The sequence below is a fragment of the Cyanistes caeruleus genome, chromosome 21 (assembly GCF_971803275.1).
Source record: "Cyanistes caeruleus chromosome 21, bCyaCae1.hap1.1, whole genome shotgun sequence".
Lineage (NCBI taxonomy): Eukaryota > Metazoa > Chordata > Aves > Passeriformes > Paridae > Cyanistes > Cyanistes caeruleus.
Window position 1 is genome coordinate 4,702,677 of NC_141721.1, and position 22,324 is coordinate 4,725,000.

Here is a 22,324-nt window from a genome sequence, read left to right on the forward strand (position 1 = left end):
TGTCACTCATTAATTTAGTGCTGTCATTTTGGAAGGCACGGGGGGTTCTGATCTTTCTGATCCTGGAGTTTTACCTTCCCATCTTTAGGGAATATTGTTCACCCAACATTTAGGGAAGGTTTTGTCCCAGCAGCTTGTCCAGTAAACAGCTCCACCAGGCTTCACATTATCCTCGTGGAAGCATCGTCATTATCAATACTAATTATTAATTATAGACAATATATATAATAATGCAATATATAACAATGATATTCTTACTAATCACGGTAAATGTAAATGAAGGTTTGTTTGCTTTAAGGATTTAACCCTGAACACTTTTAGGCATTGGGCACTTTCAGGAAAGACCAAAAAAAGATGTTTTGGGATAGTTTTTAAAGGAAAAGGGGAGGGGGAAGGCGGGGAGCATCCTGAGGGAGGCTGGAGCGGGGAGTGCGGGGCTGCAGCGCTCGGGTCGGGCAGAGAACGCGGTGAGCGCCCGGTTCCGTTCTCCGGTTCCACTCTCCGGTTTCCTTCTCCGGTGCTGTTCCCAGTGCCGTTGCCGGGTCCATTCCCGGTGCCGGGTCCGTTCCCGGTGCTGTTCTCGGTGCCACTCCCGGCCCCTCCCGCGCTGCCGGCGCCGCCTCAATCTTGTCCCCCCCGCGCCACCGTCGGCGGGTGAGGGGTCAGGGCTGCGGCCCGGAAGCGGCGGCGGAGGCGGGGCCCGGTGCCGGGGCCTGTCCGTTGTCCGGCCCGGGGCTGCCCGGGGAGCGGCCTCTCCGCCCGCTGCCCGTCCGCCCGTGCCCGCAGCCCCGGCAGGGCAGGACGATGGTGCAGAGCCCGCCCGCACGGCATCGCCGCCGCCTCTGAGCCCCGCCCGGCCCGGGGGCCCGAGCCCCGCCGCGGACGCCGGTAAGGAAGGAACGGGGGCGGCTCTGCGGCCCGGCCTGCGGGGGGATGGGGTCGCCCTGAGGCCGCTCCGGGGCTGGGGGGAGCGGGACGAGCACCGGGAGAGCCCCCGGGGCGCCTCGGGCGCGGCATCGCTGCGCTGCCCCCCGAGCCCCGGCTCCCGCTTGGCTCGGCTCTGCTGGGGGGCTGCAGCCTCGCCTTGTTTTTTGTTATTTACGTGAAAAAAATATTTTGGGAAAGGTCGTCAGCTTGAAGTTTGTATGCGTGGCGTCGTAGCAGGAAAAAAAAAACCCAGCAGTGAAAAATAATAATTTCTGTAGCACTAAAAATAGTTGTTTCAAAATAGCCTCTGAACAGTGGTTCCTGCATTGGGCTTTTTTTCTGTGTGGTTGTTTTGGGATTTTTTTTCCCCAATTTTCTATACACGCATATTTTATCCTCTTTCACTTTTTTTGGGAGGGGGGTTTAACTCGACTAATGATCTCATGATGGTTTTAATAATCAAATTCCTGGTGCATCATGCCTAGAACATGGCTGCTCCGTCCCTGCCGTTACCTCCGAGGCATGGATCGGAACCACCCTGCCAAAAAATACCTTACAGCACAGCTGGGATTTCTTTTTCCCTCCCCCTTTTTCCTTTGTTTGCCCTTTAAGGGTTTGGTTTTTTGGGGGAAGTTTATTTGCAGGATTAGCTGTGGAGATGGAATTATCCGGGTAAATTTGCGCCGGTAGACAAACCTGGAGGGTAGATAAGGATTCATTAAGGTTTGCTCTCCACATCCTCGCTCAACTTCCCCGAAGTTTGGCCGCTGAAAGAACGTGGTGGGGAAGAAAACCTGGGCCTGGCTGTTGTGGTAAACGATTATTGCGGTTTTCTGAGGGCTGAGTTACAGGAAATACTCCCCAAATCAATCCTTGTGCCTTGGGCAGGACACAGCGGTTCGGGTTTCACAGGGTGAGTTTGTGCCACTTCCCTGCACCTGCCTCTGCCCGGGTCTCTGGGAATAAAGAGCCCATGGCTGCGGGCCAGCTCCTGCTCAGCAGGTGTGCACAGCACACACACAACTTCTGTGGCAGCCCGAGCGAAGATAATATTGAATTGTGGCTGAAAAACGCTCCCTCAGCCCGGCCCGAGTGCCATCAGAGAGGATTAAACCCTGGGTTTAATCCTTTGTTACCTGCCGCGATTTGAGGAGTGGCTCTGGTGGAATGGGATTCTTTTCCTCTTGAAAGACAAGAGCTTGAAAGGTCACCTGGTTAAACAAAATAGTCCCTGTGCTCTGAGAGTGTCCGGGAGCAGCTGAGGGCAGGGCACAAACAGAGCTGGGGACAGCAGGGACAGAGCCTGGCACATCCAGCACCCCCTGAGCTGATCCTGCCGATCTGGCAGCTGGGATAATCTTCTTTTTTATTAAATAACATCACGGGTTTTGTAGAAATGAAGCTGTTTTATCTGTTGAGCCCTAAATTATTAATGGAACTCTCTGGTGTCAGAATTGCGTCGCTTTTCCCAAATTTCCCCTTACCCAAAGTATGGCTGGGTGGGAATTAATTTTCTTTCTAAGGTTGTCCCAACCTGTGGGTAAAGCTGGTTCCCAGGGCTCAGAACTCCCAGGTTTTGTTTTGGATGAAAACTTGTGTGTGTCCTGGCATTTGGGGGTTTGTTAATCTGTGAAACAGAGAGTGAATCACCCAGCTGAGCAAGCTGAGGTCCTGTTTCCTCTGAGCAGTGGGGGTGAAGCACACAGACATGATAATGTTCCAGCTGTAACTTTGGTACCTCAGCTCCCTCATTTCAGTTGGTTTTGCTGCTGTCTCTATTCCATCAGTGGCCAATGGCTGCTTTGCTGCTTCTCTCCCTTCTTTCCACACCCAAACTCTGAATTTGCCATTCCCCAAAGCTGCCATTTCCTCAGCTTGTCAGTCATTTTTCTGCTTGTGATTCAAGCTGTGTATCTGTCTGCATCCCTGTCTCCTCACAGTTCTCATTACAGACTGAAGAGCCTTTTCCTGGCATTTCTCTGCACTTTCACCGCTGAATTGGGTCCCACATACCTTAATCAGTGGTTTTAATGAAGTCAACAATTAACCTTGAACTGGTCACTCAACCAGTTTCTGATTATTGAACAGTTACTGAGAATTTTCACACTTCTTGATTCAAGCCATCCTGTATTTTGGGCTGCTTACGGTTCGGTGTACACAGAATTTGGTTTTCCATGGATCTTTAAAGATCCTGTAAAATGGAATCCTTTTACTTTTCCTCTCCCAGGTTCTCATGCTAAGCAGCAGTAACCAGAATAGCATTTTTATTACAAATTTCAAAGTCCTTCATCTATTATTGTGTGTTTTATTGCAGTCTGGGTGATTTGGGTTACAGTAACTCAGGTTGGAAGTCATGACTTGGACTTGGAAAAGCTGAAAGGTTTAAAAATGCCCATGAGCTCTTTTAGATGGAAGTGGATCCATTCCCATGGCACAGGCTCTTGGCAGAGAGAGATGCCTGCTTCAAGTTTGGCACCAAAATGTCTGATTTTCAACCAGAGGTTGAGTTAATTTTGATTTTACAGCTGGCTACGTTTTAAATTATGTTTTTCACTTCTAACAAAAGTCAGAATCCAGGGTTCATTGAACCAGGTGAAAAAAGCTTCCTCACTCTGTTTCTGCTTCCTGACTTTTAACTTTCCTTCCCTTTTCTCATTCATCATTTTTAAGAACTCAGAGCGTATTAAAAATACTTGGAACTTGTTTGGATTTGTCTGTTTCTGCACAAATTTTTCTTCCAGTGGGAAATGGAAATCAGCTTTGCTGTCCCCAGAGTATCAGCTGGCACAAAGTTCAGGTGCTTGTGGTGAATCCACCAGACTTTTTGAGCAACACAAGTCTGTTGGGAAGGGCTGTCACACATGGATTGAGTAATGTTTGTTTTCCTTTTTTTAAAATTTTTTACATCATTGACCCTTTATTTAAAGTTTTCTGTCTTTATAGAGAGTTGAAGTCAGGAATTTGGGGGTTTGAAATTCAGTCTCAATTTGATCTTTAAAATTTTCTATCCCTCACCAAATTATTTCCCTTCCTTGGCTTTGTTTCATGGGCAGAATGTTTGCTGTTGGTGCCCCTCTTGGGGATATTGAAATGATCAATTAAGCTTTGAAAAGTGTTTCTGGAGGTGAAAAGAAACATTTCATGCAAGTACAAATCATTTGCTTTGTTCTATTCATGCAATCCCTGAATTTTGTTCATATTCTGCATCCTGATCCTTTATCAGGACACCAGGAGGAAGGAATGTCCTTTTCCACATTTCCAGGTGCTGCTCTCCTCCTGCCCTGTGCAGTGTCCTCTCTGCAAATGCAAAGGCATTTTCAGCTCCCAGGCTCCAGGAAAATGTGGAGTTTTTTATCAGTAAACATATTTGTGGATAAAATAGCTCAGGAAACTGATAAGCCACTGTCTGTCTCCAGCCAATTCCCGTTATCTCCCGCTGGAGCAGATGTGTTTGTGCACATCTGGCTGCTGATCTTGGGGTTGGATTTGGTTGGATTCAAGGACCCAAGGTGATGTTTTCATGAAGTTTCCTCCTCCACGTGCCCTGATTGCTTCCCTCCCTCTGTGCTGGGGAGAAATCTGCTGGTATTTCCTAGGAGGTTGATTTTGGTGTATTTTTGTTCAGATTGGAGGCTGGGAGGAGGGGAAGAGGCTCAGCTGGACAGAGGCAGTCGAATTCTCCTTCCTGCCTGCCCTGCTGCTGCTGGGGAAGGTTTTAGGCTGTGCAATTTCATCCCACAGGGATCCACACCTCCTAAAAAAAGATGATCTGAAGCTGCTGCAGATCCTAACACCTCTATTTGCCCCAGATATCAGGATGGTAAAGTCACTCTTCCTTACACTTGGTCTTGAACCTCATCAGGTTGTCCCAGAGCCTCCTGTGCAGCCTGTCCAGATCCCATCCCACACAGCTTGGTGTCACTGCCCAGCTTGACCCCATGTCCCTGTCACCCTAAAGATGTTGAACAGCCCCAGCACCAGCCCCAGCTCACCCAAATCTGATTTTTATTTTGCCTTATTTTCACTCTCAGATGTCAAATTTGAAGAGAACCAAATGAAAGATGATTCTGGTACCTGCTGCTGTTTATTGTTGTTAAAGGAGAGGCACTTGGAGATGAACACCACTGCTTTGTTTGCATTTATTTATGGCTGCTTTCCCATGGTTTGCTTAATTTGTGATAATAAATATTCCTCTGGCACACAACATCATTTTCATTTGGTGGTTAACCCTGAGCTGACCCATTTCCTAACCCCTTTGCACTCCTGGTAGTGGGGCACCTTTGAAAATAAAATTGATTTATTTTTTTGAGCTGCACAGCTCAGTTTAAACACTCTTCTGTGCAATGAGGTATTGAGAATTGAAAAGCTCAGTTTAAACACTCTTCTGTGCAATGAGGTATTGAGAATTGAAAAACTTGTGAGATCCTAAAGGAGAAGTGCTGCCTCCTCCACCCAATTTTTATCCTTAGGATATTTCAGTGGTGGTTTTACATTTAAACCCCTCCTCTAGAGTGATTACCTTACCTGCACAACAAGAAGGGGAAATATCTGTGAGGAAATTCCATCATTTTAAGTTTTCTAGTGGCAGGGTGGTAGTTGGCATTATTGACAAAAATGTCAAACTACTTTGATCTCTTTAAATTTCATGTCTGGCTTTATTTTTTTCACTTTGGTAACTGCAATTTTGCCTTTAATACCTGCTTTGGTACAGCATATGGGTTTTTTATTATTCTTAAGAATTCAAGTCCTTTGATATTAAGCCTCAAAATGGGAATTTAATACTGTAATAATAGCTGTTGCTCATGGCATTGACTTTTTGGTCTTTGCAATAGACTTCAAGATTTTCCTTGTTTGTAATTTAGCCTTGAAAAACTCATCTGTTTATTTCAGCAGCTTCCTATTTCACACTCTTTCATACACAAATAAAGAGAAATTCACAATGTTACTCCTTTGAGGCTTCTATCAGGAGCTTTTTTTGGAGGAAAACTCCCCAAATTGTAGAATCTTTTCTTGCTTTTTACTTAGCTGCTCAATTCTGTGTTTCTGTGGCACTCTGACAGATTAAACTGTTGTGTTTGCACCTTTTACCATTTAAATCTTTTTCCCTGCCTGGGTTTGTAGGTGCTGATTTAAGAGCACAACATCTCCAGGGTTTCTGTAACTCCTGCTGAACATCCCTCACTACCCAGCAATTACCTTGGAGCTGCTGGCCAATGTTCCAGCCTGGCAGTTTTCATTCTTGAGCTCCTTGTTTAGTCTGACTGGGGAGATTTTTATTGCACCAAGTATTAAAAGGCTTTGCTGGAGTGGAGAGAGGCAGCAGCAGTCATTAGAGCCACTCACTAAATTATTTATTTGGCTAAAAAGTGAAATCTGATCTTGCTTGCCTGACCTGCCAGGAGGTAAAAGCATTGTTTTGTTTGGTTGTTTTTTTTTGTTTTTTTTTTAACTCTGTGAACAAGAATTTAAAGTTGAAATGGTATTTTTGAAGTTTCTCATTTACACAGAGGAGGAAGCTAGTTACAAGAGCTGGCAGAATAATTGGGATGGATTCTGATTCTAACAGAGAGGAGTTTAAGGAATTCTGAAAATCCACAGAGATTCTGATGTAATGCACTCATCTGGATCACAAATTCGGTGATAATTAAAGTTATTTAAGTACTTTGATAAAAAAAAAAAATCAGTAATTCTTCAGGCAGCAGCATGGAAACATTCATTCTTCTGCTTTCCACCACTGCTATTTTCATGTCAGCTCCAGTATTGAAATCCACAGTTGTTCCCTTTTCCCTCCCAAATGCTCCAAAGGCACATTACTCCTCGGAAATTGCAGCTTATGGCATTTTCTAATTGCTTTCAAAGCCAGTGAGTTATGGCAGCATATTAAACAACTGGCACTTAAAAGCTGGTGATCTCTTACATAAAAATATTAGCTCGAATATTTCTCTGTGTAGGATTTTCAGCACATCCCGGGGTTTTTTTGGTGGCTGCTTTTAGACCCTGCAGTAAACAAATTCTAATGGAGCTGTTGGAAACCCCTTTAAAAAAGGAATCCCATCCCTGGATGTGCTGTGGGTGTCAGCCCTGATTAAAATCTGCAATAAACTCCCCATCTGTGTTCTTTCCTAAAGGAAATTCAGGAGGGAACGCTGCCTACAACTCTGCTTTTGGTTTAGCTTTTGATCTCCTTCCATCTCCACGTGTGTTTCCAGAAGGAGTGTTTGGGATTTTGCTTCTGGATGGAGCGTTTGGGGCTTTTAACTCGGGCTCTTTTAAGGAATTTGCTGCCAGGGACAAGATAGGCAGAACGTGCAGAAGGGCGGATCATTCCCAGCATGATCCCTGCCAGCCCCAGCTTTCCCTTCCCTGTCCCTGCTGCCTTCTGCCACCTTCCCTGGCCCGCCTGGCTCTGCCACAGCTGCTCTGGGACAAAGTTCTGGTAAGGTGCACATTTCTCATCACCTTTTCTTCCCCTCTCTTCCCTCTCCTTTCCCTGCTTTTCACTCTGGCTTTGTAGGGATGTTCGCTGCACCCACTTCTCACTGAGAAAAACTTCCTGGGCTTTGCAGGGTGGATGGGAAGGGCTTGGTGGTGCAAAATAATAAAGCCAGGATGTGATCTTGAGCTCTGGAGAGCTCTGTCTCAGCAGGTTTCAGCCAGGAGAGCGAGTGGGGAGTCAGCAGGCACAGCCCAAGGTTGTGTTGTTGGCATTGACCTCTTCTCCCTGAGCTGGATTTTCCCCTCTCTGGGGCACTTTTGCAGGTTCTGTCAATATTTCTTCTGTTAACAGGAACTGAAGCATTCCTGCCAGTAAAATCCTGAGTATACACAAGGAAGTTGGGATCATTGTGCTCTGTGGGCTCTGAAAAGGGCTTTGTCTGAGTGCTTGTCCTTTACCCTTTTTTTGTTTTCTCTTCAATCAATAGATCAGATCACAGATCCCTCCCTGCCTTTCCCTGTGCCTCTCTCATCCTCAGGGCTGCCACTTTCCAGCCCTGCTACACCTGGATTGTAAATAACGATGATGGGAGTCAGTGGGAATCACCCAGGCCTGCAGGAGCAGTCCCTGCCTTAATTAAATGTTACCAGATCCCTATGGGATGTTCCAACTCGAACCCTTGCAGTGCAGAATTCTTTTTGCCTTTCCCTGATTTTGGAGATCAGCAGCACATTGCTCAGAGCAGCTCCTGCCTTGCTGGTTCAGTTGGGGTTAAAAGCCTTTTCAGCCAGGGTTTTAGGTAAGACAAAGATAAAGGTTGGCTCGGAGTTCCTCCTTGCAGAGCTTCTGAAGGAGATGTCACAAGGTTGCCCTTTCACACCAGGCTGTTTGCTTTTCCCTGGGAGTGGAGGTGGGGAAGCTGGTACAATCATTTGGGTCTTTTTTGCTCTGCAGATAAAAATTCAGGAGGGGAATCAGACCAAATATTATATTTGCAGCAAAAATTAATGATTTGGGACATTTCCTCAGCGTGTAAGGTCCTGGCTTTGCTTACAGACAGAAGAAAAAGTTCTAGATCCTGCAAGAATTAAATAAAGACCAGGAGTCATCCAGCTTCCACCTTAATGCCATTTTTGGGTGTTTCTGCCCATAGGATTCTTGATGCAAACACCTAAAATAATGTAGGACTGCTTCTCAGATCCTTCTTTGAAAGCAGAGGGATTTGGGATGGGGTAAAGAAGAATTCTTAAGGCTGCAGCCTCAGTTTTCAAAGGATGTGCAAAGTTTGATTTGTAACTTGGTGCATTCAGACATTCCTGTCATTAAAGTGTAGCGGTGATACCCTGCCTGGGGAAAGGCAAGAACTGGGTTTATAACTTACCAGCAATGCTGGGCTGTGCTGGAAGCCCTCATTCCTTAAAAGCTGTTCCCAGTTTGGGGCCCTGGGAAGGTGATGTGGAGCCTGTTCCGATGGCTGCGGTGTTCCAGGCCCAGCTTCTGTGCTCAGTGAACAGCACAGCAATTGAACCTCACTTTTGTGTGCGATCCCATTTCTCTCTGTCAGACCTTTGTCTGCTGTGACCCACCACCCCCCACCCGTAACACACCCTCCAGTGACTCTGTTGGAACATTCTTTCCCCTCAGGTGAACAATCAGAATAATGTTCTACATAAACCTGTTGGAGAACCTGAAGGTTTATATCAGCAGCCGCCCGCCGCTCGTGGTCTTTATGATCAGCGTGAGCGCCATGGCCATCGCCTTCCTGACACTGGGCTACTTCTTCAAAATCAAGGAGATCAAATCACCAGAAATGACAGAGGTACCTGCAAAAAGGATGTTAATTTAGAAAACATGCCTGAAGTTGATCTTTTTTCCCCTCCTAGAGAGCACAGAGTTGTGTGGGGGATTGTCTCCGTTTTACTTTCAGAAGGGCTGTGGGGGTGAATGTTTGTTAGTCTTGTTTTATGTCAATGATGAGGCCAAATCATCTGTCATGGATCTTCCCTGCTGTAGCTAGGCACCTTTTAGTTTGTTATTTAGGGTCACTTAGCTGGTTTGGGGAACTTCCCTCAGCGCTGTCCTGAGGGAAACCTCGGCAGAAACCGTGGTGAGAACTGACCAAGTTTCCTTTCTGTCTCAGGGGAGGGAGCTGGGATTGAACCCATCTGACTTGTACAAACAACTTTTCTGTCCTTGAGCCAGCCCCGGGGGTGTTTGTGTTGCTTTGTGAGCCGTGTGATTTTTGTTCAATGCCCTGGAACCGGGCAGGGTGGGACAGAGTGAGCCTGAGCTCCTTCGTGGGTCTGAAATCTCCCCTTTTGTTTGAAGGACTGGAATACTTTCCTCCTGAGGTTTAATGATTTGGACTTCTGTATATCTGAGAATGAAACCTTAAAGCACCTCCTCAACGACACCACAACTCCAGAGAGCACCGTGACCAGTGGGCAGGCCAGGTCTTCCACACAGTCCCCACAGACCCTCGAGGACTCTGGTCCCATCAACATCTCCGTCACCATCACGCTGACCCTGGACCCTCTCAGACCTTTTGGGGGATACTCTCGCAATGTCACGCACCTCAGCTCCACAATTTTTGGGCACCAGATTGGACTTTCAGGTAGGCAAGGCCAGACCTTTAAAAATTCAGGTTACAGTTGGCTTTTAGAGTTTTTTTTCCTAACCTTTCACACAGGGATTGGCTTCAAACTGAAACTTAGTTTAGATTAAATATTAGGAAGAAAATCTTTATTGTGAGGGTGGTGAGTACTCAGAGAAGCTGTGGATGCCACATCCCTGGAAGTGTCCTCAGCCAGGTTGGACAGAGCTTGGAGCAACCTGGGATAGTGGAAGGTGTCCCTGCCCATGGCAGGGGAGTGAAACAAGACAGTTTTTAGGGTCCCCTCCAACCCAAACCATTGTATGATTCTAAGTAATTACATGATTTTAATAACTATACAATCAAATAAAAATTCCCCAGCTTATCATGGGTGAGATAAATCTTATGCACGGAGCACAGATGTCTTCCCAAATTTATTTTGAGTTTATTCCTGCATGGACCCTTTCTCTTGTTTGTTAGAGGAACTTTTCCCTGCATTGAGAATGGAAAGGAACCTGCAGGTGTGCCAAGATCAGGCTTGGCAATTTGAAATGATTAAACCTAATGACAATGGAAGGTCATTTCTAAGCCAGCAAAATTCCAAACAGCAACTTCCTTCAGTTTTGTCCTGATCCATCAAGTCCTGAACTGACATTTCAAATGTGACACAGATGCAGTAGAGAGTATTATGCTGTCTAAAAAAATTCTAGTTTATCTAAAATGCATAAGTGAACCAGCTTTAATATCACAAACAGCACCAGATAAGATGATTATGGTTTCTATGGTGTGCAGAGACCAATCTGCTCTCTGGCTGCCTGCCAGAAAGTTTTGACAGGAGTTCATAGAGAATTAATAGAAATTGATAATAGAACCTCACTGTGTTTTAGCTTTCAGCCAGAATTGCATTTTATAATAATGCTGAAGGTCTTGAACCTGTGGAGAGACATTGCCCATAGCTGCAAACTGAGTTTGCTGTTGTTATTTTGTTGCTGCTTTGAGAGCTACCAGATGCAAGTTCCATTTGCAGCAGCCTGGATTTATTTTCAGTCTGAATTTCTCTACATGGAGTTGTCATACATGACTTAATGTGCAGTTCACTATCTGCTGACACCTTTTCCTCTACACAAATATCTCAAGTTAAAAATGAGCATCAGAAGAAAAACAGATGTGGAGCAAAGTTCTTAGGAGGAGAAAAGTTTTTCTAATAAAGGTCTGTGAACATGCATGAATTCACTTATAAAGAGTTTTTAATTTCTGGGAGCAGCCTGATGACCCCAGTTCTGAGGTGGGAGAGATTAGAAAGAGCAGCAGCTGGGGGATTTTGTGGTTTGTTTTGGGTTTTAACTTTCCTTTTCGCTCTCTTTGTTTCCTGCAAAGATCCGGGATGACTCCAAAGGGTGACGCTTTCCTGCCTTAATGTTTTGTGTGTTCTCCTTATCCCAGCGACTGTTGCTCAGAGACTTTTTGTGAGCCAAACCCCAGCTCTCCTTTTCTCTTTCTCAAAGGCAGAGAATCCCACGAGGAAATAAACATCACCTTCACGCTGCCAGCTGCCTGGAACTCCGATGACTGCGTCCTGCACGGCCACTGCGAGCAGGTTGTGTTCACCACCTGCATGACTGTGACAGCAGCCAGCAACGTGTTCCCAGTCACAGTGTAAGTGCCCCTCTCCTGCAGGGGCTGCTTCCTGCCTCATTCATTCCTCTGAGTTGTTATTTCCTCCTGAAAATTCCTGGTGATCACGGGAATTATGTCCTTGCACTCCTTCCCCCACGGTAAAACATTTGTCTCCAAACCTCTGCTGTCTTTGAGATTTTTTGGCCCATGCCTGCCTTTCAGCTGTGGTTTAAACTTCACTGGGGGCAAGAGAATCCGTGGAAATTTAAGGAATTTGCCCCATAATTGAGTTTCAGAGCTGAGATTTGACACTGAGGTTCTTAGCTTCTCTGCTGAGAGATCAGCACAAGGCAAAGGATGCTTTGCTTTCACCAAAATATCTTCCCTTTGTCTTCTCTGCATTCCCTGGCACTGTTCTGTCCAAGCTGGAGAACCCCAGGCTGTGGGAAGCTTAGGAAAACCAGTATTTTTCCAATTAAACTGTGGGATGTTGGCTTAGTGCAACAACATGCAGTTAAATTCTAATTTTAGTGTAGCAATCGTGTGGCTTTGGGGGGTTTTTAACTTAAACTTTGGGGTTTTTTTGTTGCTTTGGAAGGCCCAAACTAAAACCATGCTTCGAGATGAAAAGTTGTCCTGGTTGAACATGGAAAATACATTTCAGGGTGCTGATTATTTCTGTTTTATTGCAGTCAGCCACCACATTGTGTTCCTGAAACCTACAGCAATGCCACTCTGTGGTACAAGATCTTCACCACGGCCAGGGACTCGAACACAAAATATGCCCAGGATTACAACCCCTTCTGGTGTTACAAGGGAGCAATTGGGAAAGTCTACCACGCTTTAAATCCCAAACTAACTGTTATCGTTCCAGATGTAAGTGCTGGGCTGTTCCTCTGGTGTTTTCAGTAAATTTTGTTGAATACGGTTCCTAAAATTGTCATTTTTGCTGCTGGTTTGCTGTGTGGTGCAGAGGGCTGAGAATGCTCCCCCCTAATGGGTTTGATGAGCTTCATCCACATGCCTCACCGCTCTTAAAAACCACCCTTTCTACTCTGAAACCATTTCACAAAAGCCTCTTCCAATATTTTGAAAAATAACAACAGAGATTTTTAACACAAGGAACATTAAGTGCCGCAATTCGGAATCACTTCCATTGCTGTATAAAAGGGGAGAAAGTTGATCCATTAAGTAATTTCTGGCTTGATCTGGTAATTACATGGCTTTAATATCAGATGCTGAGTCAGTGAATGGTTTTAATTTGCTTTTCTGCGTGCAGGATGATCGCTCTCTAATAAACCTGCACCTCATGCACACCAGTTACTTCCTCTTCGTGATGGTGATCACCATGTTCTGCTATGCAGTCATTAAAGGCAGACCAAGCAAACTGAGGCAAAGCAACACAGAATTCTGCTCTGAAAAGGTGAGAGCGTGGTAACAAAATCTCGACTCTGATAAGGAAACAGAGAAAAGCTCCTGTTGGACAGAGGACAGACTGGTTTTTCTTGTCTCTGGAGATGGGGATTTAATTGCCTTCCAGAGGGTGTTTCATTGTGGACAGTGCAGGTGGAGGTTATAAAATCCACACAAGTGCTTTGGAGATCCTCAAAATGAGATTTCTGTCCTCCAGAAATGGATTATTGCAGCTCAGGAAGTGCTGGGCTGTGACTCTTCTGCCATAATTCTGGTGTTGGTTGAAATGTTTTGTGTGAAGCAATGAATAGGTGGCATTGAATCTGCATTTATTCATCATCTTTTACCACAACAGACTGAAAACTGGGAGGAAAACATGATACATAATACATAATTCTAAGGGTTGTTCATCATAATTAAAAACAAAGCTGTTGAAAGAATCATTGGTTGCTAATCAGAACTAAGTTAAAAGCAGTAACAAAAAAATTATTGTTCAGTATTACTTTGGGGACCTGCAGTTTGCCTGAAAAATTAAATATGAATATGTTTAATTGAGAAGTAGGAAGCCAGCATTGACACCTTTTGATCTTAATGATATTTTGTAGTTTGAGCTGGTTTGGGGTGTTTTTGTGGCTGTTTCTTTTTGGTTTTGGGTGGTTTGGGACTTTTGTTCTATTGATTTTTGCAAAGTACAAAACACCTTCAGACTCGCTTTGATTTCCTTTCCAAGTCAGACTTTCCAAGGTTCCTTTGAAAAGTCAAGGACAGCTCTGCCAGCTCACAGAGATAAATCATATCACTGTTACAGGATTAAGAATTTGCCTTTGATTAAATATTTTCTCTTCCTTTGTTTTTTTTTTTTCCAGGTTGCTTTGTCAGAAGCATAAAAACCCCCCTCTCCTCCTCCCGAGAACGACCGAAACCATTGCCTGCTGAACCCAGCCTGGGTCTTAACACTCTGTGAATCCATTACCTTGCAATGTTGGTTTATTCCAACCAAAGACATTTCAAAGTGCCTGTAATTGATTTGTACATATTTATAAAAGCAGAATATCCAGAGGAATTCCGAGGAGATGCGCTTGTCCCGCGGCGTGGCCGGAATCCTCCGGCCCTTCCCTGGGGACAGCCCCGTGTTGGTGTAGATAACTCCAGTGAAAAGGCTCCACAGAGGCAGAGATTTTTGTCCAGCTGCACCTGGGCAGGTGAAGATGCCTTTGCAAGTGTCTCAAACCAACCAAGAGATGTTTGGTTTTTTGCCCAATCTGTACAGTGTGTTTGAACCAAGTATGCACCTTTGATATAATCCTGCATTTCCAAAGCCACCAATCTACAACATTAATTCAATGTGTGTTTGTGTGGCCTAATACTTTATTCCATTTGCTCCTTGCTTGCAAGAAAAGATATCAACGTTTTAGATTATTTTTTTTTTTCTCTTTTGGAAGAAAAAAAAATACATATTCACATTTTAATAGTGCTGTATTTAGGACAAACTTGTGCTTTTATTCATAGTAAAAAAATTAAGAAGTGAAGTCCCATTTTAAACTGCTACTTACTGAAAAGAACTGTTCGATTTTTTGTTTTGTTTTGTTTTGGTTTGGGGTTTTTTGTTTGTTTGTTTTTTTGGTATTTCATTTGGCTTGCTGAATGTCAGAGAACCAGTCAGCACAGAGACTATCTGGAAAACTTTTCCACTTGGCCTCCCAGCCCTCCAGCCAGGATTGTGTGTCTCTGCTGCAGAGCAGCTTTCTGTAAACTTTTTTTTTGTTTGTTTTTCTTTTTTTCTTTACTTTCTAGAAAGTAAAACTTAATAAAAAGATGTTTTGTGTTAACAGCCTGCTGGGGCTCTGCCTTGGGCAAGTGCAAAGAGTGAAAGGAAAAGAAATCCCAGAGTCTCCTAAAGGGCTTCACTCTGGGGCTGTGCCTGCAGCTCTGAGGGGCAGCTGCCAATCCACTGCTGAGCTCGTTAAATTCATTAAATTGCCATTTACTGCTGTCCATTCAGGAGAAAATGGCCACAAAAGTGGGGTCCTTGTGAGGAAGGTCAAAGAAACCACCCAGTGAAACCCTTCTGTTCTCTGAGTCCATTCTGCACAGAGATTTCTCTCTGCATTTCTCCCTTCCCCGTTCTGCCTTTGTTGGTTTTTGTTTCCTGGTTCCTTGAGCAGTCCCCCTAATTTCCAGGGTCAGGCTTTTCCTGCAGACATTTCCACCACTGCTTTTAAATCTCACTGGTTGCCTTAACTGACTTTTCATCTTTTCTCCCATCTTTCTCATCAGGTGGTGTGACAGCTCAGCATTCATTCATTCCTTCATTCCCACAGGCTTTTTTTCCTCCTCCTTTTGCTCCAAACTCCACAGAAGAAAAAAGCCAAGTGAGAATCTCATAGTCTCAGTGATGCTGGCATAAAATTCCCAGTTTATTTCCTCCAGACACCTTCCTGGTCTGTGTGTGTTGGGACTTCAGTAAGTTCACGAGTCTTAAGGGTGTTTGAACAGTCACAATTTCCTCCAGAGCACGTTTCCTCCTGCAGTTTCGGGGTTACCTGATGTGTTTTCCTCCAGGGAATGTTAAGGCAAACCTTTAGAGATAGCCTGGTTTGAAGTTTAGGGATGAAAAGAAGCTCCCAGTTTTCTCCTGATGCTGCTGGGATGAGGCAGGGAAGTGAAAGGGGCCGAGAGCTTCTCTTGAGCTGTTCCTAAGTCACACAAGCCCAGCCTTGCCTGTTAATCCTCACTCCAAGAGTCGCCTCCGAGGGCAGCTTGACCTGGGGACCAAAGGCAGGAATAGGAGATGGATTGGGAGAGAGGTGCTGCAAATCCTGGAAATACCCAAAACCCACCCAACATCACCTGACTCCTGCAGGAAAGCAAAGCAAATCCTTTCTCCTCCAACAAATCCCAGCTCCAAACGTCCCAGCTGGAATTTGGGAACGAGAGGAGCCTGCTTGACAACCTCCCCCCACTTTCTGCACCCCCCCAGAAATATTAAAGATTGTGACCCACAAATGCAAAAGGGAAAACGTTGGAGAGTTGGATTTTTTTGGCCTTAGTTCATCCTTTTTGCCCCCTGCATTGCAGCAGGGAGGTCCCAGCAGGCCAAAGTGCTGGAATGCTGAGGAATATTGGATTGTTCCCAGGCGATGTACAAAGTTAAATGCAGCCAAACAGAAGAGTTAAAACTTAATATTAAAGTTCAGATCATATTGATCTTTCCTTTTTTTGTTTTCTTTTTTCTTTTTAACTATGACTTGAATCAGTTTTGATTCTATTTGTACGTGTTTTCTTGTTCTTAGAAAGCTGCCATTTTCTTTTTTATTTTTTTTTTTTTTGCATTTTCTTTGGCATTACATAGAAAATCTGAGCCTTGGTTTCAACCCTCTGCAGGTGATTGTAGGGTTCGAGATGGCTGTATTTTTGTTTTTTGTTCTGTTTTGTTCTTACATTTCACTTGTCTTGTTGCATGATGGTTAATAGCTGATTTGGAAATGACATTTCTCTCCTAGATTAATTTTTGTGTTTGTAAGATGTGCATATTGCTTTGCAGAATAAAAACTATGAAGTTTATCTTTGTTGTCTTTATTTCCACGGCCCGGTGGCTGCAGATGTTTCATAAATCAACCAAAATTATGTGGAGCACGGGAGGAAATCAAGGAAAAATCTGCAGTAAAGTGAAATTGAATTTGGGTTGTAAATTCTCTTTTTCCCTCCAGCACTCATCACAGCCAGTGATGAATTGTCTGGCAGGGAGAAAATCAATCTGAAGGTAGCAGAGCCCCTGTTTTCTGTTCAACTCCTGGGACTTGTTTGTCTGCTGTCACCAAAATTTGGATTCCTGAGCCCCAGCGCTGTCCTGGAGGATCCTCAGGAGCTGCACACACAAAGGATCCATTGTGGCTCCTTTCTCTCAGCTCTTGCCAACTTTTTGGGTGCAGTCTGAGGCCTAACCTTGAGGTGTCTGTACCCAGGGAACAGCTCAGCCACCAAAACCAGGAGCTGGCTGGGTTTGGATGTTCCTGCAGCCCCAGTGCTGAGTTATCCCTGTCCCTCAGAGCCCTGCCCAGGCTCTCCACTGATCCAGTCCCTTTTCCTGCGTTACCTGCACAGCTTGGTTTGTGTTTCTCCTTTTTAAGGGGCTTTTACAGCTCTGCTGTGGCTTTTTCTGATGGCTAAAAACAGCATCCCATGGATCATCCCAGCTGCTCCTGCCCTGCAAGGCTTCCTGCCAGAACCAATATTCAGTTATTTACCTTCTGAAGATGTTTCTTTACAGGATGTTAAAGAAACTGTTGGGATCTAAGCATAGATTTCCCTGGGCTGCCTTACTTTTTTAGCTCCTTGCAATTTTTTGGGCACCCCGATGGAATAAACATCGAAAAGATTCAAGCTGTAGTGACAAAAAGAGTAAGGCAAGGCAGAGAGCAGCTTTTTTTTAATGCCTGTGAATAAAAAAATGTCACAATTCTGTGTCATTTGTCTTTTGAAGGGATCCCTGCTGGTGATATTCCAGCAAGGAGGGGTTTTATAGTCAGGAGGGTGGTAAAATATTCCCTGTGCTCATGGGATAATCACACCACGGAGTTGTTCTGTCACTGGGGAAAGGATGAGAGCCCCAGAGCAGCCCGGGTGAGGTGAGGGAATGAAAAACAGGGGTGTCCTTGGACCTTGTATGAACAAAATTGTCACCTAGAAGGCACCAATGGCTAAAAAAAGGTGATTTTTGGGGGGGTAAGGGCTCGCTGTAGGGCTCAGAGCAATGGACGTGCTCCTAAATTTGATCCTCACCCTCCTGAAAGCCTGGTTGTGTTCCTTAAAACTCAGGGAATGGGGGAAAACAGCTTAAAAATGCACATTTCCAAAAGGAAACCCTCAGTGAGATCCCAGGCAATGCAGGGGACCTGAAAGTGCCTGGAAATGAGGAGAAACCAAACGTGGATCTGAGTCAGGGAGAGAAGCCTGGAATTCCTGCAGGGAAAGGACGTGTAGGACTGAGGTAAACTGAGGAAAACTGAGGAATATCAGTGGGGAAAGGGGGAGCTGTGCCCTGAGGGGACTCAGGGGGATGCAGGGGGATCCAGAGAGGCTGGAGGGGGATCCCTGAGGATGGAGAGGCTGGAATGGGGATCCCTGAGCAGGGATTCCTGCGCAGGGAGAGGTTCCAGGGAGGTTTGTGAGCAGGGATCCCTGCGGATTGAGGGGCTGTGGGAGGATCCTGAAATGAGGATCCCTGAGGATGGAGAGGCTGGAGAGGGAATCCCTGTGGATGGAGGGTCTAGAGGGGGATCTCAGAGAGGGGATTCCTTGGGACTGGGGGTCTGGAGGGGGATCCCGGGGTGAGGATTCCTTAGGGGGGATCCCTGAGGATGGAGGGGCTGGAAGGGGAGCCCCAGAGCGGGGAGCCCTGAGGATGGAGGGGCTGGAGGGGGATCCTGGAGCGGGGATCGTGGCGGAAAAAGGGTCTGGAGTGGGATCCTTGCGTCCGGAGGGGGGTCCGTAATCGGGTGTCCCTGTCCCGCTGTCCCTGTCCCGCTGTCCCCGGTGTCCCTGTCCCGCTGTCCCCGCTGTCCCTGTCCCGCTGTCCCGCTGTCCCTGTCCCGCTGTCCCGCTGTCCCCGCTGTCCCTGTCCCGCTGTCCCCGCTGTCCCTGTCCCGCTGTCCCGCTGTCCCCGGTGTCCCTGTCCCGCTGTCCCGCTGTCCCCGCTGTCCCTGTCCCGCTGTCCCGCTGTCCCGCTGTCCCTGTCCCGCTGTCCCGCTGTCCCTGTCCCGCTGTCCCTGTCCCGCTGTCCCTGTCCCGCTGTCCCGCTGTCCCGCTGTCCCGCTGTCCCCGCTGTCCCTGTCCCGCTGTCCCCGCTGTCCCCGGTGTCCCTGTCCCGCTGTCCCCGCTGTCCCTGTCCCGCTGTCCCCGCTGTCCCCGGTGTCCCTGTCCCGCTGTCCCCGCTGTCCCTGTCCCGCTGTCCCCACCGGACACCGCTGGATGGCGGCACGAGCCCGTCCTTTCCCCCGAGCGGGCCCGGGTTTGTTTTGGAAGGGATGGAAAAGCGCTCGATCCGCGGCGTTTTTCCACCCCGAGGTTCCCGAGGATTCTCTGGCTTCGGGAGATGTCTGTGCTCGGCAGCGCCCGGGTTTTGTGCGCTGAGGGCAGGCTGGGAGTGAAAACGGGGATTTTTCCTGTTTTTAGCTGAGGTGCGGTGGGGACAGGGAGAGCAGGGACATGTCCCAGCGGGAGAGGCGCTCCCAGTGCACCTGCGGCTTCAGCAGTGTGGCCGTGCTGCTCCTCCTGCATTCCTGCTCCAGCCTCCAAGCACAGCAGGAGACCAGAAAACCTCCCCGAGGAAATTCCTTGTCCTTTCATCCCCATCCGAATTCCCAATAAACAACGAGCCCAGCCCCAGCACTCCGGAGAAGGCACCAGGTACCCCCTGGTCATCCCAGGCCACGGATGAACTCTTAATTACAAATATTCCACACCAGCAGCTGCCTGGGCAAGTCTGGGGGATGAGGATGTTTTCTCCAGGTCTTGTCTCCAGGCAGGGAAAGGGAAGGGCAGGAAACTCGTAAGGAATAAATTGAGTTTGTGGATCCCCCCCATGGAAGCCCAGGCTGGTGAGCACAAAGGTCAGAGAAATCAGAGAAACCTTTTCCTAAAGGAGGAATTGCGGAGGATTTGCTTTTCTCTGTTGTGACAGCAGTGAAGCTCAGCCCCCGGGGCTGGTGCTGGTTCTGGTTACCAGGCACAGGATCTGCCTTAATTCAGAATTAATTTCAGCAGCGTTATTTGGGGTAGAAAGGTGCTGATACCACCATGACTCAGATCCCTGATGGCAGCAAAACTTCACCATTTCCTGACCAGGACCCAGCTCCGGTGCCTAACCTTGCCCTGAATTCATTTGGAATTCATTGTTCTTTGGAAGATTTGATTCCCCACCCCTCCTCATTAATTTCAAGCCACAATCCCCGCCTTTCCCGGCCGTGATGGATGCGGGGACTCCTCTCCTTCCTCCCTTCGCTTTGAACGAAGCTGCTGCTGTCGGGGAGCGAGGCAAACTCCTGTAATTATTTATGGCACAATGGTGCGTGGATAAAATGCTTTGTAGGAATCCTCCCCGAGGCACGGGAGAGCTCCCGGCAGGGAATGCCGCTCCCAGGGGGATGCTCTGCCATCTCCAGGGTGACACCATCCACACTCCCCGTGCAGAGGGGATGCAGACTGTCACAGAGCGATTCCCAGAGGGAAATCCCTGTCCTCAGGCATCGCCGGCAGCGATTTGAGGCGTGTGGAGCAAACTGAGGGGTGCCTGGAGCAGGCATCTCCCCCAGGCTGGCAGGACCCTGGTGACAGTGACAGCGGCCGAGGGCTGGAGCTGGGGCAGCAGCAGGAGCCGCCGGTATCCAGGGATTGCTGCTTTTGTTTGCCTGGGCTCGCTGAGCAGGCGGGGGGAGCTCAGTGGAAGGCGTGGGATGGTTGCCCTGACAGAGGCAGGATCCTTTGGGAAGCGTTTCCACATGGCTGAGACAGGATCCGGGCGGATCTGTGGGAGAGCAGAAATGACAAACCCGGGCTGGGTGCGCTGCAGCATCAGCAGCCTCGAGTCGTTTGTGGCATTGCAGCTGCAGATGGAGCGAAATTGGAGCTGAACTTTAGAGCTGCCCCAAAATGAAGCCCAGGCTCCCATTCCCGGTGGGATGGGACGGACAGGACGGGGCAGAGCGGGTGTGCAGGGTGGTGGCAGCGCTGTCACCGAGGGGCTGGCAGGGATGGGGACAGGTTGGGTGAGGCTCTGCTGAGCAGGGTGAGCTGCGGCCTTTGAACAGGATCAGGGTTTGAGATCAAAAACTCACAGAAAAACCAACATTTCTGGTCGGGCTGAATGGCTCTTTTTGTGGTTTATACCCTGCTTTGAGCAGTAGGTGTGTGATGCTCCGAGTGCTCTCCACGGTGTGACCTCAGCGGGGTCAGAAGTTTGTGGCTCTTGAGGACAGCACATCTCAGCTATTTTTGGCTGGATTTTCCTGAGAGCAGCTTGCAGATGTTGATGTTGTTGGAAGCACAGGGCTCCCAGAGCTGGCTGGGACAGCCCAGGAGGGGCTGCAGGCTCCTGCTGGAGACATTTCTCTGCTGGGGCTGTGTCCTCTGGGGCTTTTAGCAATGCTGCTTCCTCCTTCTCCTTCTCCTTCTCCTTCTCCTTCTCCTTCTCCTTCTCCTTCTCCTTCTCCTTCTCCTTCTCCTTCTCCTTCTCCTTCTCCTTCTCCTTCTCCTTCTCCTTCTTTCTCCTTCTCCTTCTCCTTCTCCTTCTCCTTCTCCTTCTCCTTCTCCTTCTCCTTCTCCTTCTCCTTCTCCTTCTCCTTCTCCTTCTCCTTCTCCTTCTCCTTCTCCTTCTCCTTCTCCTTCTCCTTCTCCTTCTCCTTCTCCTTCTCCTTCTCCTTCTCCCTCCCAGCCTCATTCCCTGTGGCACAGCCTTGCTGATAATTTTGCCATCAATTGCAAATCCAGATGTGACCTTGCTGCCAAGAGATTTTTGGGAATGAGCCCTCCCTGCTGCTCTCCCTGCAGGGGGAGGGTGCTCTGGGCCTCGTTCTGCTCATTTTCCCCAAATCAGCCACTTCCAGCCTCGAGCCTGGGGGGTTTCAGCTGCTGCAGAGAGCTGCCAGGAAAGCTGCAACCTTCGGCATTCCTGGAAATGGGAAACCCTCCCACATCCAGCCAGCTCCTCATCCAAAATCCTCTGTGCTGTTAGGAGAGGTTGCTTTCCTCCTGGCATGTGGAAGGGTTGGGATTTGTTTGGTTAAAGCTCCAAGGAGATGCCAAGAATGTGTTGGAGGGGTTCAATTTAATTTCTTGGGTTTCCAGAGGTGCTGGAAGCAGAGGGTGACTCATTAATCCATCCCATGTGGGAATGCTGGGATCTGCATTGTGCCAGGGTGGAGGTCTGGAAGCGGCAGGGGGCATTTTTGAGGCTGTAAAGAGATTTATTTGTTTTATTTGCAAAGGGGAAAAAACCCCCTTCTTGTAAAAAAGAAATAACATAGCTTTGGTTTATAATATTTGATTTATTTGTAAAGTGATGCAAAGGGAAGGCAAAGTGATTTATTTGCCAGAGCCACAGCAGAGAACAAAAAATATCATTTCAACCAGGAATCTTCTGTCTCTGGATGGGATTGGGGTCTGTTTGGGGTGTTTGGCCAGGAATCTGTTACCAATGGGGTCATCTCCTGTGGATGGATGGATGGATGGATGATGGATGGATGGATGGATGATGGATGGATGGATGGATGATGATGGATGATGGATGGATGGATGGATGGATGATGGATGGATGGATGGATGGATGGATGGATGGATGG

The 22,324-nt window shown here is 47.3% G+C and overlaps 1 protein-coding gene across 5 annotated transcripts; it reads left to right on the forward strand.

Annotated features, from left to right (window-relative positions):
* Nucleotides 1-382: 382 nt before the first annotated feature.
* TMEM248 (transmembrane protein 248) lies at nt 383-16,550 on the forward strand. Of its 5 annotated transcripts, XM_086859627.1 has the most exons (8): nt 5,959-6,329; nt 7,056-7,363; nt 9,008-9,182; nt 9,692-9,977; nt 11,462-11,612; nt 12,266-12,449; nt 12,853-12,996; nt 13,853-16,550. In XM_086859627.1, exons 3-8 carry the CDS (start codon nt 9,024-9,026, stop codon nt 13,871-13,873), a joined length of 945 nt encoding a protein of 314 aa, XP_086715753.1. In that variant the 5' UTR covers nt 5,959-6,329; nt 7,056-7,363; nt 9,008-9,023; the 3' UTR covers nt 13,874-16,550. The 5 variants fall into 5 exon arrangements, with proteins under 5 accessions (XP_086715754.1, XP_086715751.1, XP_086715753.1 ...); XM_086859628.1 differs by lacking the exons at nt 5,959-6,329; nt 7,056-7,363 and adding an exon at nt 383-467; XM_086859625.1 differs by lacking the exons at nt 5,959-6,329; nt 7,056-7,363 and adding an exon at nt 660-888.
* Nucleotides 16,551-22,324: the final 5,774 nt, after the last annotated feature.

What these genes read in the sequence shown, in the direction of transcription:
- TMEM248 (XM_086859628.1), top strand. Translation starts at nt 9,024, where the DNA reads ATGTTCTACATAAACCTGTTGGAGAACCTGAAGGTTTATATCAGCAGC. An exon ending in AATCACCAGAAATGACAGAG is followed by an intron (nt 9,183 to 9,691) that starts GTACCTGCAAAA and finishes TTTTGTTTGAAG; the next exon opens with GACTGGAATACTTTCCTCCT. An exon ending in GCACCAGATTGGACTTTCAG is followed by an intron (nt 9,978 to 11,461) that starts GTAGGCAAGGCC and finishes TCTTTCTCAAAG; the next exon opens with GCAGAGAATCCCACGAGGAA.